The following is an 18,634-nucleotide window of genomic DNA, read 5'->3' on the forward strand; positions in this document are numbered from 1 at the left end:
CTCTTCACAACAGCATCACACACAGTCCTGTGAAGTTAGCTTAGCTCAGCTAGCATAGCTCTTCACAACAGCATCACACACAGTCCTGCGAAATTAGCTTAGCTCAGCTAGCATAGCTCTTCACACTAGCATCACACACAGTTCTGTGAGGTTAGCTTAGCTCAGCTAGCATAGCTCTTCACAACAGCATCACACACAGTCCTGTGAAGTTAGCTTAGCTCAGCTAGCATAGCTCTTCACAACAGCATCACACAGTCCTGACAGACAGACAGACAGACTTTTCACATAGAGAGAGAACATGATAACACTGCTGGAGATGCTCTGTGTCTGTGTCTCTGTCTGTAGCTGTCTCTCTGTCTCTAGCTGTGTCTCTGTCTGTAGCTGTCTCTCTGTCTGTAGCTGTCTCTCTAGCTGTCTCTAGCTGTAGCTGTCTCTCTGTCTATAGCTGTCTCTCTGTCTGTAGCTGTCTCTCTAGCTGTAGCTGTCTCTCTGTCTATAGCTGTCTCTCTGTCTGTAGCTGTCTCTCTGTCTGTAGCTGTCTCTCTAGCTGTAGCTGTCTCTCTGTCTGTAGCTGTCTCTCTAGCTGTCTCTCTGTCTGTAGCTGTCTCTCTAGCTGTCTCTCTGTCTGTAGCTGTCTCTCTGTCTGTAGCTGTGTCTCTGTCTGTAGCTGTCTCTCTGTCTGTAGCTGTCTCTCTGTCTGTAGCTGTCTCTCTGCTAGCTCTCTCTGTAGCTGTCTCTCTGCTAGCTGTCTCTCTGTCTAGCTGTCTCTCTGTCTGTAGCTGTCTCTCTGTCTCTGTCTGTAGCTGTCTCTCTGTCTGTAGCTGTCTCTCTGTCTGTAGCTGTCTCTCTGTCTGTAGCTGTCTCTCTAGCTGTGTCTCTGTCTGTAGCTGTCTCTCTGTCTGTAGCTGTCTCTCTGTCTGTAGCTGTCTCTCTGTCTGTAGCTGTCTCTCTGTCTGTAGCTGTCTCTCTGTCTGTAGCTGTCTCTCTGTCTGTAGCTGTCTCTCTGTCTGTAGCTGTCTCTCTGTCTGTAGCTGTCTCTCTGTCTGTAGCTGTCTCTCTGTCTCTAGCTGTGTCTCTGTCTGTAGCTGTCTCTCTGTCTGTTGCTGTGTCTCTGTCTGTAGCTGTCTCTCTGTAGCTGTCTGTCTCTGTCTCTCTGTCTGTAGCTGTCTCTCTGTCTGCTGTCTCTCTGTAGCTGTCTCTCTCTCTCTGTAGCTGTCTCTCTGTCTGTGTCTCTGTCTGTCTCTCTGTCTGTAGCTGTCTCTCTGTCTGTAGCTGTCTCTCTGTCTGTGTAGCTGTCTCTGTAGTCTCTCTGTCTAGCTGTCTCTCTGTCTGTAGCTGTCTCTCTGTCTGTAGCTGTCTGTAGCTGTCTCTCTGTCTGTAGCTGTCTCTCTGTCTGTAGCTGTCTCTCTGTCTGTAGCTGTGTCTGTCTGTAGCTGTCTCTCTCTCTGTCTGTAGCTGTCTCTCTGTCTGTCTCTGTCTGTAGCTGTCTCTCTGTCTGTAGCTGTCTGTAGCTGTCTCTCTGTCTGTTGCTGTCTCTCTGTCTGTGTCTCTCTGTCTGTAGCTGTCTCTCTGTCTGTAGCTGTCTCTCTGTCTGTAGCTGTCTCTCTGTCTGTTGCTGCTGCTGTCTCTCTGTCTGTAGCTGTCTCTCTGTCTGTAGTGTCTGTAGCTGTCTCTCTGTCTGTAGCTGTCTCTCTGTCTGTAGCTGTCTCTAGCTCTGTCTCTCTGTCTGTGCTGTGTCTGCTGTCTGTAGCTGTCTCTCTGCTGTCTCTCTGTCTGTCTGTCTGTGTAGCTGTCTCTCTGTCGTAGCTGTCTCTCTGTCTGTAGCTGTCTCTCTGTCTGTAGCTGTCTGTTGCTGTGTCTCTGTAGCTGTCTCTGTCTGTAGCTGTCTCTGTCTGTAGCTGTGTCTGTGGCTGTCTCTGTCTGTAGCTGTCTCTCTGTCTCTAGCTGTCTCTCTGTCTAGCTGTCTCTCTGTCTGTAGCTGTCTCTAGCTCTCTGTCCTGTGTCCCCTGTCTGTAGCTGTGTCTGTAGCTGTCTCTCAAAACGTTCCCTCCAGCTGTCCTCTGTCTGTAGCTGTCTCTCTGTCCCTGCCTTAGTGCTTCCATCTGTAGACTGTTTGGTTGAGAATAAACAACAGACCATTCTTTAGTAAAACTAATGGAAACTAATGAAAACCCACCTGAATGACTTGATCCTCATTGGTGATCTCTATGGCCTCCTGACTCTGCTCCAATGCTGTGAAGATAGCATTACACGCCCTAGGAAAGAGAGGGAGGGGGAGGGAGGGAGAGCAGGGTCTCTGTCTGTAGCTGTCTCTGTCTGGAGAGGGGGAGGAGGGAGATGTCTCTCTGGAAGGAGCTGTGCTGTCTCTCTGGAGCTGTCTCTCTGGGAGAAGCTGGGAGGGAGAGCAGGGTAGCTGTCTCTCTGTCTGTAGGCTGGCTCTAGCTGGAGGGAGCTGCATGAGGTCTGGAGAGTCTCTCTGTCTGTGCTGTGTCTCTAGCTGTTGCTGTGTCTCTGTCTGGGCAAGAGGGTGTCTCTCTGTCTGTAGCTGGGAGATCTGTCTCTGCTGTCTCTCTGTCCAGCTTCTTTAGCTGTGTGAGAGATCTGGAGGAATCTCTCTGCTGGCCTCTGTCTGATAGGTCTCTCTGTCTGTAGCTGGAAGGGAGATCTGGAGGGGGAGTCTCTCTCTGATAGGGGAGGGAGGGAAGAGAGATAGGGTCTCTCTGAGAGATAGCTGTCTCTCTGGAGTAGCTGTCTCTCTGTCTGTAGCTGTCTCTCTGCTGGGAGCATGAGCTGTCTCTCTGGAGGGAGATAGGGAGCTGGAGGGGGAGGATCTGGAGCTGGTCTGTAGCTGATAGATAGGGAGGGAGGGTCTATAGAGATAGGGAGGGGGAGAGATCTGTAGGGAGGCTGGGATAGGGAGGGAGATAGGGAGGGAGGGAGATAGGGAGGGTCCTCTCTGAGATAGCTGGAGGGAGGAGATAGGGAGAGAGTCTCTCTAGCATGTAGGGGGGGAGGGAGAGGGAGGGAGGGAGGGAGATAGGGAGAGAGGAGATAGGGAGGAGGAGAGAGATAGGGAGGAGGGAGATAGCTGAGGGAGGAGAGATAGGGAGGGAGGGAGATAGGGAGGGAGGGAGATAGTTGAAATGCACCTCTGAATGTAGAACAGGAGCTACATTCAGACATGTGTACAGTACATAGCTGTAGAAAGAACATTCTACATTTTTAATCTCTCATTTTTAATCACACTCCACCATTATTACAGGATTTGGGGGCAGCCTTGAGTGGATTTATTTATTTTTATTTCACCTTTATTTAACTAGGCAAGTCAGCTAAGAACAAATACTTATTTACAATGACGGCCTACCAAAAGGCAAAAGACCTCCTGCGTGGACGAGGTCCTGGGATTAAACATAAATACAATATAAATATAGGACCAAACACACATCACAACAAGAGAGACAAAACAACACGACATAAAGAGAGACCTAAAGACAACAACTTAGCAAGAGAGCAACACATCACAACACAGAATAGGAGCAACACAACATAACAACAACATGGTAGCAACACAACATAACAACAACATGGTAGCAACACAACATGGTAGCAAAACAACATGGTAGCAACACAACATGGTAGCAACAGAACATCTTAGCATCACAACATAAAAACAACATGGTAGAAACACAACATGGTAGCAACACAACATGGTAGCAACACAACATAACAACAACATGGTAGCAACACAACATGGTAACAGAACAACATGGTAGCAACACAACATAACAACAACATCTTAGCATCACAACATAACAACAACATGGTAGAAAGCAACACAACATAACATAAACAACATGGTAGCAACACAACATAACAACAACATGGTAGCAACACAACATAACAACAACATGGTAGCAACACAACATAACAACAACATGGTAGCAACACAACATAACAACAACATGGTAGCAACACAACATAACAACAACATGGTAGCAACACAACATGGTAGCAACACAACACAACAACAACATGGTAGCAACACAACATGGTAGCAACACAACATAACAACAACATGGCAGCAACACAACATGGCAGCAGCACAAAACATGGTAGAAACATTACTGGGCACAGACAACAGCACAAAGGGGAAGAAGGTAGAGACAACAACACATCACACAAAGCAGCTATGGGTATGTGTCTTCTCTATGAGCTGGTTATACTTTGGACACTAGATGAGATGCTTGGTGAGACACAGCTCAGATAGATGAGATACTTGGTGAGACACAGCTCAGATAGATGAGATGCTTGGTGAGACACAGCTCTGATAGATGAGATGCTTGGTGAGACACAGCTCAGATAGATGAGATGCTTGGTGAGACACAGCTCAGATAGATGAGATGCTTGGTGAGACACAGCTCAGATAGATGAGATGCTTGGTGAGACACAGCTCAGATAGATGAGATGCTTGGTGAGACACAGCTCACATAGATGAGATACTTGGTGAGACATAGCTCAGATAGATGAGATGCTTGGTGAGACACAGCTCAGATAGATGAGATACTTGCATATTATGTGAATGGTCTCACTGTGTTTCGTTGAAGAACTGAGGCTGAAACTAACTGTTCACCATGACCTATGTAGTTGTCTGTCAAGCTCCTCTGCCTCCCCAGCCCTTAGCTGGTAAACGGATAGTTGGGGATTTTGGCAATGCTAGCTGTCCCCATAGACTTCCAGTCATTGCGCTAACGCTAGTTAGCAACTTTCACCAAACTGCTCGCAGCGACATAAAAATGGTATCCGTGAATTAACTCTGGGGAAGTCGATAAAGGGCCTCATTGCCAACATCCCAAACTATGGCTTTATTATTCACCTCAGTTTCAACTGTGATACTTACTGAGACACAGTGATGTGAGTGCTTGGTGTGTCAGTAGATGTGATACTGTGATTGTGTGTGTGTGTGGTGTGATTGTGTTTAGATGAGAACTGTGGTGATACTGTGTGTGATGTGTATGTGTGTAAGTGTATAGATGTGTGTGTGTGATTGTGTGTTTGTGTGTGTGTGTGATTGTGTGTGTGTGTGTGTGACAGCTCAGATGTGAGATTTGTGTGTGTGCTCAGTAGATGAGATACTTTGTGAGACACAGTCAGATGATGAGATGATTGTGCCCATAGATGAGATGCTTGGTGAGACACAGCTCAGATAGATTGTGTGTGTGTGTGTGTGTGTGTGTGTGTGTGTGATGTGTGCTCAGTTGATGTGTGATGTTGTGTGATGTGTGATTTGTGTGTGTCAGTAGATGTGATGTTGTGTGAGTGTGAGATGTGTGTGATGTGTGTGTGTGTGTGTGATGTGTGTGTGTGTGTGATTGTGTGTGTGTGTGTGTGTATGTGATTGTGTGTGTGTGTGATTGTGTGTGTGTGTGTCTCACCTCAGTTTGAACTGTGCCAGAACTTCTCCACGCTCCAGCTGCAGCAGCTCATTGTAACAGGCCATCGTGTTGGTGTTCTCCACATATCTCTATAGAGTTAGAGGTCAGAGGTTAAACACAGTGTTTATCTGTCTGCATCCCAATAGTGCACTACTTTTGTGACCAGGGCCCATAGGGAATAGGGTGCTGTGTATAGACCAGGGCCCATAGGGAATAGAGTGCTGTGTATAGACCAGGGCCCATGAATGTATGTCATAACCTGCCCATATAGGGTGCTGTGTATAGACCAGGGCCCATAGGGAATGAGTGTGCCAACATTGAATATGTGCTGTTTTAGACCATCAGTTATAACTGTGTATAGACCAGGGATGTGGGTGTGTGCTGTGTGCCCATATACAGACCAGGGCCCATTGAATAGGGTGCTGTGCATAGACCAGGGCCCATAGGGAATAGGGTGCTGTGTACAGACCAGGGTAGGGAACAGGCCATCATAGGGAATGTGCTGTGATAGAACAGGGCCCATAGGGAATAGGGTGCTGTGTATAGACCAGGGTAGGGAATAGAGGTGCTGTGTATAGACCAGGTGCCCATAGGGAATGTGGTGTGTCTGTGTAGACCAGGGCCCATAGGGAATATGGTGCTGTTTATAGACCAGGGCCCATAGGGAATAGGGTGCTGTGTATAGACCAGGGCCCCAGAATAGTGTGCTGTGTATAGACCAGGGCCCATAGAGAATAAGGTGCTGTGTATAGACCAGGGCCCATAGGGAATATGGTGCTGTTTATAGACCAGGGCCCATAGGGAATAGGGTGCTGTTATAGACCAGGGCCCATAGGGAATAGGGTGCTGTGTATAGACCAGGGCCCATAGGGAATAGGGTGCTGTGTATAGACCAGGGCCCATAGGGAATAGGGTGCTGTGTATAGACCAGGGCCCATAGGGAATACAGTGCTGTTTATAGACCAGGGCCCATAGGGAATAGGGTGCTGTGTATAGACCATAGGGAATAGGGTGCTGTGTATAGACCAGGGCCCATAGGGAATAGGGTGCTGTTATAGACCAGGGCCCATATGTGTGTGTATAGAATAGGGTGCTGTGTATAGACCAGGGCCCATAGGGAATAGGGTGCTGTGTATAGACCAGGGCCCATAGGCTGTTTATAGAATAGGGTGCTGTGTTACCAGGGACCAGTGCTGGTATAGACCCATAGGGAATAGGGTGCTGTGTATAGACCAGGGCCCATAGGGGAATAGGGTGCTGTGTATAGACCAGGGCCCATAGGGAATAGGGTGCTGTGTATAGACCAGGGCCCATAGGGAATAGGGTGCTGTGTATAGACCAGGGCCCATAGGGAATAGGGTGCTGTGTATAGACCAGGGCCCATAGGGAATAGGTGCTGTGTATAGACCAGGGCCCATAGGGAATAGGGTGCTGTGTATAGACCAGGGCCCATAGGGAATAGGGTGCTGTGTATAGACCAGGGCCCATAGGGAATAGGGTGCTGTGTATAGACCAGGGCCCATAGGGAATAGGGTGCTGTGTATAGACCAGGGCCCATAGGGAATAGGGTGCTGTGTATAGACCAGGGCCCATAGGGAATAGGGTGCTGGTGCTGCTGTATAGACCAGGGCCCATAGGGAATAGGGTGCTGTTTATAGACCAGGGCCCATAGGGAATAGGGTGCTGTTTATAGACCAGGGCCCATAGGGAATAGGGTGCTGTTTATAGACCAGGGCCCATAGGGAATAGGGTGCTGTGTATAGACCAGGGCCCATAGGGAATAGGGTGCTGTGTATAGACCAGGGCCCATAGGGAATAGGGTGCTATAGACCAGGGCCCATAGGGAATAGGGTGCTGTGTATAGTGGTAGGGAATAGGGTGCTGTGTATAGAGACCAGAGCCCTATTCCCTATATAGTGGTACTACTATAGACCAGAGCCCTATTCCCTATATAGTGGTACTACTATAGACCAGAGCCCTATTCCCTATATAGTGGTACTACTATAGACCAGAGCCCTATTCCCTATATAGTGGTACTACTATAGCCAGAGCCCTATTCCCTATATAGTGGTACTACTACAGACCAGAGCCCTCCCCAGCCCTATATAGTGGTACTACTGTGTATAGACCAGGGATATTCCCTATATAGTGGTACTACTATAGACCAGAGCCCTATTCCCTATATAGTGGTACTACTATAGACCAGAGCCCTATTCCCTATATACTGGTACTACTATAGACCAGAGCCCTATTCCCTATATAGTGGTGGGGGGATAGACCAGAGCCCTATTCCCTATATAGTGGTGGGGATAGACCAGAGCCCTATTCCCTATATAGTGGTACTACTATAGACCAGAACCCTATTCCCTATATAGTGTGTGGTGGGGGATGACTGTGTGGTGGGGGTGACTGTGTGTGGGGGGATGACTGTGTGTGGTGGGGGGATGACTGTGTGTGTGGTGGGGGATGACTGTGTGTGGTGGGGGATGACTGTGTGTGGTGGGGGATGACTGTGTGTGGTGGGGGATGACTGTGTGTGGTGGGGGATGACTGTGTGTGTGGTGGTGTGGTGGGGGGATGACTGTGTGTGGTGGGGGGGATGACTGTGTGTGGGGGGATGACTGTGGGGGATGACTGTGTGTGGTGGGGGGATGACTGTGTGTGGTGGGGGATGACTGTGTGGTGGGGGATGACTGTGTGTGGGGGATGACTGTGTGTGTGGTGGGGGATGACTGTGTGTGGTGGGGGATGACTGTGTGTGGTGGGGGATGACTGTGTGTGTGGGGGGATGTGTGGTGTGGGGGGGATGACTGTGTGGTGGGGGGGGATGATGACTGTGTGTGGTGGGGGATGACTGTGGGGGATGACTGTGTGGTGGGGGGATGACTGTGTGTGGGGGGGATGACTGTGTGTGGTGGGGGATGACTGTGTGTGGTGGGGGGATGACTGTGTGTGGTGGGGGGATGACTGTGGTGGGGGATGACTGTGTGTGGTGGGGGATGACTGTGTGTGGTGGGGGATGACTGTGTGTGGTGGGGGATGACTGTGTGTGGTGGGGGATGACTGTGTGTGTGTGTGGGGGGATGACTGTGTGTGGTGGGGGATGACTGTGTGTGGTGGGGGATGACTGTGTGGTGGTGGGGGATGACTGTGTGTGGTGGGGGATGACTGTGTGGTGAGGGGATGACTGTGTGTGGGGGGATGACTGTGTGTGGTGGGGGGATGACTGTGTGTGGTGGGGGGATGACTGTGTGTGGTGGGGGGATGACTGTGTGTGTGGGGGGGGGATGACTGTGTGTGTATGTGTGTGTGTGTGTGTCACTCACCCTATTAAAGCCAGATTTGATAAGGGGCATCACAGAGGCCTCCTCCCTGTCCGGCCTACAACAGCAAACACCAAAAAGATCAACAAAACCATTCAGATAAAAATCTATCAACAAAAGTCTCTAGAACAAAAGTTCTGTGTAGACAGATAAAATATGACAAGGTCCAGACAACTCTCTGAACGGCATCAATACTGACTGGTATATAGATGGAGACTACACTCATAGTGACTTGTATATAGATGGAGACTACACTCCTACTGACTGGTATATAGATGAGACTATGATCATAGTGACTGGTATATAGATGGAGACTATGATCATAGTGACTGGTATATAGATGGAGACTATGATCATAGTGACTGGTATATAGATGGAGACTATGATCATAGTGACTGGTATATAGATGGAGACTATGATCATAGTGACTGGTGTATAGATGGAGACTATGATCATAGTGACTGGTATATAGATGAGACTATGATCATAGTGACTGGTGTATAGATGGAGACTATGATCATAGTGACTGGTATATAGATGGAGACTACACTCATAGTGACTTGTATATAGATGGAGACTACACTCATAGTGACTGGTATATAGATGGAGACTATGATCATCGTGACTGGTATATAGATGGAGACTATGATCATAGTGACTGGTATATAGATGGAGACTATGATCATAGTGACTGGTATATAGATGGAGACTATGATCATAGTGACTGGTATATAGATGGAGACTATGATCATAGTGACTGGTATATAGATGGAGACTATGATCAGTGACTGGTATATAGATGGAGACTACACTCATAGTGACTGGTATATAGATGGAGACTACACTCATAGGGACTGGTATATAGATGAGACTACACTCATAGTGACTGGTATATAGATGAGACTACACTCATAGTGACTGGTATATAGATGGAGACTATGATCATAGTGACTGGTATATAGATGAGACTACACTCATAGTGACTGGTATATAGATGGAGACTATGATCATAGTGACTGGTATATAGATGGAGACTACACTCATAGTGACTGGTATATAGATGGAGACTATGATCATAGTGACTGGTATATAGATGGAGACTATGATCATAGTGACTGGTATATAGCTGGAGACTATGATCATAGTGACTGGTGTATAGATGGAGACTATGATCATAGTGACTGGTATATAGATGGAGACTATGATCATAGTGACTGGTATATAGATGGAGACTATGATCATAGTGACTGGTATATAGATGGAGACTATGATCATGGAGACTATGATCATAGTGACTATATAGCTGGAGACTATGATCATAGTGACTGGTATATAGATGGAGACTACGATCATAGTGACTGGTATATAGATGGAGACTATGATCATAGTGACTGGTATATAGATGGAGACTATGATCATATTGACTGGTATATAGATGGAGACTATGATCATAGTGATTGGTATATAGATGGAGACTATGATCATAGTGACTGGTATATAGCTGGAGACTACGATCATAGTGACTGGTATATAGATGGAGACTACGATCATAGTGACTGGTATATAGATGGAGACTATGATCATAGTGACTGGTATATAGATGGAGACTATGATCATAGTGACTGGTATATAGATGGAGACTATGATCATAGTGACTGGTATATAGATGGAGACTATGATCATAGTGATTGGTATATAGATGGAGACTATGATCATAGTGACTGGTATATAGATGGAGACTATGATCATAGTGACTGGTATATAGATGGAGACTATGATCATAGTGACTGGTATATAGATGGAGACTATGATCATAGTGACTGGTATATAGATGGAGACTATGATCATAGTGACTGGTATATAGATGAGACTATGATCATAGTGACTGGTATATGGATGAGACTATGATCATACTGACTGGTATATAGATGGAGACTATGATCATAGTGACTGGTATATAGATGAGACTATGATCATACTGACTGGTATATAGATGGAGACTATGATCATAGTGACTGGTATATAGATGAGACTATGATCATAGTGACTGGTATATGGATGAGACTATGATCATAGTGATTGGTATATAGATGGAGACTATGATCATAGTGACTGGTATATAGATGGAGACTACGATCATAGTGACTGGTATATAGATGGAGACTACGATCATAGTGACTGGTATATAGATGGAGACTATGATCATAGTGACTGGTATATAGATGGAGACTATGATCATAGTGACTGGTATATAGATGGAGACTATGATCATAGTGACTGGTATATAGATGGAGACTATGATCATAGTGACTGGTATATAGATGGAGACGATGATCATAGTGACTGGTATATAGATGGAGACTACACTCATAGTGACTGGTATATAGATGGAGACTATGATCATAGTGACTGGTATATAGATGGAGACTATGATCATAGTGACTGGTATATAGATGGAGACTATGATCATAGTGACTGGTATATAGATGGAGACTATGATCATAGTGACTGGTATATAGATGGAGACTATGATCATAGCAACTGGTATATAGATGGAGACTACGATCATAGTGACTGGTATATAGATGGAGACTATCAGGACATAAAGAGAGGAGAGAGGGGAGGGAAACATACCTTTTTACTACAGCGACTATCACAGTGTTTTCTGAAGAGGTCACCGCCCTGATCGACCTGAAGGGAAAACAAAGACACACATTTATCATTTAGCTAGAAAACATACTGGTGGAAACTGCCACAGAGCCATCAAATCAATGGAACAGGCCTAGACCTTCTGGTGCAGCTCTGATTCTCCCAGACCAAAGCTCTGTGTGCAGGATTGGTGCAGCTCCGTGAGCAGGCCTAGGCCCTGTGGTGCAGATCCGTTAGCAGGCCTAGGCCCTGTGGTGCAGCTCTATGAGCAGGCCTAGGCCCTGTGGTGCAGCTCCATGAGCAGGACTAGACCCTGTGGTGCAGCTCTGATTCTCCCAGACCAAAGCTCTGTGTGCAGGACTAGTGCAGCTCTGTGAGCAGGCCTAGGCCCTGTGGTGCAGCTCCATGAGCAGGCCTAGGCCCTGTGGTGCAGCTCCACGAGCAGATCTTGGCCCAGTGAAAGAATGCAGTGTAGCAGTCGTGGTCATCTGGCTGTGGTTTCTCTTCAGCCAGTCACCATAAAGAAGCTTTAGTTCTCCAAAGAGAGCCCTGCGTGTACACTGAACCTATAGACTGGCCAAGATGAATAAGGTTAACATACAGGCTACGGCCAGAGTCAATTAATGTTTGTAAACTTGTTTTTGGTTTGGGCCCGGGCTAAAGATAGAGTAGTGTGGGGAGGGGGGAGAGAGTTGTTGCTCGTTGAGAAGGGACCTGACTTCACCAGGTAGCAGGGGACTCAGGTCTGAGGACAGGCACACCGCAGAAACTAGAAAACCCATCGTTCCAATTTGGTAAACCCATCCAGTCAGTAAGGATTCTGCATTAGGATGCTGCATTAGGATGCTGCATCAGGATGCTGCATTAGGATGCTGCATTTGGATGCTGCATTAGAATGCTGCATCAGGATGCTGCATTAGGATGCTGCATTTGGATGCTGCATTAGGATGCTGCATCAGGATGCTGCATTAGGATGCTGCATTAGGATGCTGTATCAGGATGCTGCATTAGGATGCTGTATCAGGATGCTGCATTAGGATGCTGCATCAGGATGCTGAATTGGGATGCTGCATCGGGATGCTGCATTAGGATGCTGCATTAGAATGCTGCATCAGGATGCTGCATTAGGATGCTGCATTAGGATGCTGCATCGGAAAGCTACATTAGGAAGCTGCATCAGGATGCTGCATTAGGATGCTGCATCAGGATGCTGCATCAGGATGCTGCATTTGGATGCTGCATTAGAATGCTGCGGATGCTGCGGATGCTGCATCGGGATGCTGCATTAGGAAGCTGTATCAGGATGCTGCATTAGGATGCTGCATCAGGATGCTGAATTGGGATGCTGCATTAGGATGCAGCATTAGGATGCTGCATTAGGATTCTGTATCAGAATGCTGCATTAGGATGCTGCATCGGGAAGCTGCATTAGGAAGCTGCATCAGGATGCTGCATTAGGATGCTGAATTGGGATGCTGCATCGGGATGTTGCATTAGAATGCTGCATCAGGATGCTGCATTAGGATGCTGCATCGGAAAGCTGCATTAGGAAGCTGCATCAGGATGCTGCATTAGGATGCTGCATCAGGATGCTGCATCAGGATGCTGAATTGGGATGCTGCATTAGGATGCAGCATTAGGATGCTGCATTAGGATTCTGTATCAGGATGCTGCATTAGGATGCTGCATCGGGAAGCTGCATTAGGAAGCTGCATCAGGATGCTGCATTAGGATGCTGAATTGGGATGCTGCATCGGGATGCTGCATTAGGATGCTGCATTTGGATGCTGCATTAGAATGCTGCATCAGGATGCTGCAGTAGGGTGCTGCATTAGGATGCTGCATCGGAAAGTTGCATTAGGAAGCTGCATCAGGATGCTGCATTAGGATGCTGCATCAGGATGCTGCATCAGGATGCTGCATTTGGATGCTGCATTAGAATGCTGCATCCGGATGCTGCATTAGGATGCTGCATTAGGATGCTGTATCAGGACGCTGCATTAGGATGCTGTATCAGGACGCTGCATCGGGATGCTGCATCAGGATGCTGCATTAGGAAGCTGTATCAGGATGCTGCATCAGGATGCTGAATTGGGATGCTGCATTAGGATGCTGCATTAGGATTCTGCATCAGGATGCTGCATTAGGATTCTGCATCAGGATGCTGCATTATATATAATAAAGGATTTTATTAGTTAAAACTAAAGTAACAAACCAGCATAGTAACACACCAGCATAGTAACCAACCAGCATAGTAACACACCAGCATAGTAACCAACCAGCATAGTAACATACCAGCATAGTAACACACCAGCATAGTAACCAACCAGCATAGTAACATACCAGCATAGTAACCAACCAGCATAGTAACCAACCAGCATAGTAACCAACCAGCATAGTAACACACCAGCATAGTAACATACCAGCATAGTAACCAACCAGCATAGTAACCAACCAGCATAGTAACCAACCAGCATAGTAACACACCAGCATAGTAACATACCAGCATAGTAACATACCTGCATAGTAACACACCAGCATAGTAACCAACCAGCATAGTAACACACCAGCATAGTAACCAACCAGCATAGTAACCAACCAGCATAGTAACACACCAGCATAGTAACCAACCAGCATAGTAACACACCAGCATAGTAACCAACCAGCATAGTAACATACCAGCATAGTAACCAACCAGCATAGTAACCAACCAGCATAGTAACATACCAGCATAGATACCAACCAGCATAGTAACCAACCAGCATAGTAACCAACCAGCATAGTAACACACCAGCATAGTAACCAACCAGCATAGTAACATACCAGCATAGTAACACACCAGCATAGTAACACACCAGCATAGTAACATACCAGCATAGTAACACACCAGCATAGTAACACACCAGCATAGTAACCAACCAGCATAGTAACATACCAGCATAGTAACCAACCAGCATAGTAACCAACCAGCATAGTAACATACCAGCATAGTAACATACCAGCCTAGTAACCAACCAGCATAGTAACATACCAGCATAGTAACATACCAGCATAGTAACACACCAGCATAGTAACACACCAGCATAGTAACCAACCAGCATAGTAACATACCAGCATAGTAACACATCAGCATAGTAACCAACCAGCATAGTAACATACCAGCATAGTAACACACCAGCATAGTAACCAACCAGCATAGTAACATACCAGCATAGTAACACACCAGCATAGTAACCAACCAGCATAGTAACATACCAGCATAGTAACACACCAGCACAGGAACACACCAGCATAGTAACACACCAGCATAGTAACACACCAGCATAGTAACATACCAGCATAGTAACACACCAGCATAGTAACACACCAGCATAGTAACACACCAGCATAGTAACACACCAGCATAGTAACATACCAGCATAGTAACACCACCAGCATAGTAACCACACCAGCATAGTAACATACCAGCATAGTAACACACCAGCATAGTAACATACCAGCATAGTAACATACCAGCATAGTAACATACCAGCATAGTAACATACCAGCATAGTAACATACCAGCATAGTAACATACCAGCATAGTAACATACCAGCATAGTAACACACCAGCATAGTAACACACCAGCATAGTAACACACCAGCATAGTAACACACCAGCATAGTAACATACCAGCATAGTAACACCAGCATAGTAACACACCAGCATAGTAACATACCAGCATAGTAACACACCAGCATAGTAACACACAGCATAGTAGCATAGTAACACACCAGCATAGTAACACACCAGCATAGTAACATACCAGCATAGTAACACACCAGCATAGTAACATACCAGCATAGTAACATACCAGCATAGTAACACACAGGCATAGTAACACACCAGCATAGTAACACACAGGCATAGTAACATACCAACATAGTAACACACCAGCATAGTAACATACCAGCATAGTAACATACCAGCATAGTAACATACCAGCATAGTAACACACCAGAATAGTAACATACCAGCATAGTAACATACCAGCATAGTAACATACCAGCATAGTAACATACCAGCATAGTAACACACCAGCATAGTAACACACCAGCATAGTAACATACCAGCATAGTAACACACATGCATAGTAACACACCAGCATAGTAACACACCAACATAGTAACACACCAGCATAGTACCACACCAGCATAGTAACACACCAGCATAGTACCACACAGGCATAGTAACATACCAGCATAGTAACACACTGTTATATAACGTACCTGCATCTACCTGACCTACTGATATAACGTACCAGCATCTACCTAACCTACTGATATAACGTACCAGCATATACCTAACCTACTGATATAACGTACCAGCATATACCTAACCTACTGATATAACGTACCAGCATATACCTAACCTACTGATATAACGTACCAGCATATACCTAACCTACTGATATAACGTACCAGCATATACCTAACCTACTGATATAACGTACCAGCATATACCTAACCTACTGATATAACGTACCAGCATATACCTAACCTACTGATATAACGTACCAGCATATACCTAACCTACTGATATAACGTACCAGCATATACCTAACCTACTGATATAACAAGGTAATGTACCAGCATATACCTAACCTACTGATATAACGTACCAGCATATACCTAACCTACTGATATAACGTACCAGCATATACCTAACCTACTGATATAACGTACCAGCATATACCTAACCTACTGATATAACGTACCAGCATATACCTAACCTACTGATATAACGTACCAGCATATACCTAACCTACTGATATAACGTACCAGCATATACCTAACCTACTGATATAACGTACCAGCATATACCTAACCTACTGATATAATAATACCAGCATATACCTAACCTACTGATATAACACCAGCATATAACCTACTGATATAACCAGCATATACCTAACCTACTGATATACCAGCATATACCTAACCTACTGATATAACAAGATAATGTACCAGCATATACCTAACCTACTGATATAACGTACCAGCATATACCTAACCTACTGATATAACGTACCAGCATATACCTAACCTACTGATATAACGTACCAGCATATACCTAACCTACTGATATAATGTACCAGCATATACCTAACCTACTGATATAATGTACCAGGTAAATGATATAACCAGCATACACCTAACCTACTGATATAACGTACCAGCATATACCTAACCTACTGATATAACGTACCAGCATATACCTAACCTACTGATATAACGTACCAGCATATACCTAACCTACTGATATAACAAGGTAACGTACCAGCATATACCTAACCTACTGATATAACGTACCAGCATATACCTAACCTACTGATATAACGTACCAGCATATACCTAACCTACTGATATAACGTACCAGCATATACCTAACCTACTGATATAACGTACCAGCATATACCTAACCTACTGATATAACGTACCAGCATATACCTAACCTACTGATATAACGTACCAGCATATACCTAACCTACTGATATAACGTACCAGCATATACCTAACCTACTGATATAACGTACCAGCATATACCTAACCTACTGATATAACGTACCAGCATATACCTAACCTACTGATATAACCTACTGATATACGTACCAGCATATACCTAACCCTAACCTACTGATATAACGTACCAGCATATACCTAACCTACTGATATAACGTACCAGCATATACCTAACCTACTGATATAACGTACCAGCATATACCTAACCTACTGATATAACAAGGTAACGTACCAGCATATACCTAACCTACTGATATAACGTACTGATATAACGTACCGGCACTACCTAACCTACTGATATAATGTACCAGCATATACCTAACCTACTGATATAACATACCCATATACCTACTGATATAACGTACCAGCATATACCTAACCTACTGATATAACGTACCAGCATATACCTAACCTACTGATATAACAGCATACCAGCATATACCTAACCTACATGATATAACTACTGATATATACCAGCATATACCTAACCTACTGATATAACGTACCAGCATATACCTAACCTACTGATATAACGTACCAGCATATACCTAACCTACTGATATAACGTACCAGCATATACCTAACCTACTGATATAACGTAATGTACCAGCATATACCTAACCTACTGATATAACGTACCAGCATATACCTAACCTACTGATATAACGTACCAGTAACCAGCATATACCTAACCTACTGATATAACGTACCAGCATATACCTAACCTACTGATATAACATACCTAACCTACTGTAATGTACCAGCATATACCTAACCTACTGATATAACGTACCAGCATATACCTAACCTACTAACTGATATAACGTACCAGCATATACCTAACCTACTGATATAACGTACCAGCATATACCTAACCTACTGATACCTAACCTACTGATACCAGCATATACCTAACCTACTGATATAACGTACCAGCATATACCTAACCTACTGATATAACGTACGTACCAGCATATACCTAACCTACTGATATAACGTACCAGCATATACCTAACCTACTGATATAATATACCTAACCTACTGATATAACGTACCACATATACCTAACCTACTGATATAACGTACCAGCATATACCTAACCTACTGATATAACGTACCAGCATATACCTAACCTACTGATATAACGTACCAGCATCTACCTAACCTACTGATATAACGTACCAGCATCTACCTAACCTACTGATATAACGTACCAGCATCTACCTAACCTACTGATATAACGTACCAGCATATACCTAACCTACTGATATAACGTACCAGCATATACCTAACCTACTGATATAACGTACCAGCATATACCTAACCTACTGATATAATATACCTAAACTGTACCAGCATATACCTAACCTACTGATATAACGTACCAGCATATACCTAACCTACTGATATAACGTACCAGCATATACCTAACCTACTGATATAACGTACCAGCATATACCTAACCTACTGATATAACGTACCAGCATATACCTAACCTACTGATATAACGTAACCTACATATACCTAACCTACTGATATAACGTACCAGCATATACCTAACCTACTGATATAACGTACCAGCATATACCTAACCTACTGATATAACGTACCAACATATACCTAACCTACTGATATAACGTACCAGCATATACCTAACCTACTGATATA

General features: G+C 44.9%; 1 protein-coding gene across 1 annotated transcript in view; it reads right to left on the bottom strand.

Moving 5' to 3' along the window:
- The window catches only part of pde8a (phosphodiesterase 8A), a gene marked incomplete at its 5' end in the record, with an annotated part of 53,721 nt that extends 42,275 nt beyond the window's left edge, over positions 1-11,446 (bottom strand). The window contains 4 exon segments of the mRNA XM_042315422.1: positions 2,177-2,255; positions 5,433-5,521; positions 8,759-8,813; positions 11,390-11,446. Of these exon segments, the coding sequence (XP_042171356.1) occupies positions 2,177-2,255; positions 5,433-5,521; positions 8,759-8,813; positions 11,390-11,446 (280 nt within the window).
- Between the last annotated feature and the right edge of the window lie 7,188 nt (positions 11,447-18,634).

The sequence above is a fragment of the Oncorhynchus tshawytscha genome, unplaced genomic scaffold (genome assembly GCF_018296145.1).
Source record: "Oncorhynchus tshawytscha isolate Ot180627B unplaced genomic scaffold, Otsh_v2.0 Un_contig_4521_pilon_pilon, whole genome shotgun sequence".
In the NCBI taxonomy this organism is placed as follows: Eukaryota; Metazoa; Chordata; class Actinopteri; order Salmoniformes; family Salmonidae; genus Oncorhynchus; species Oncorhynchus tshawytscha.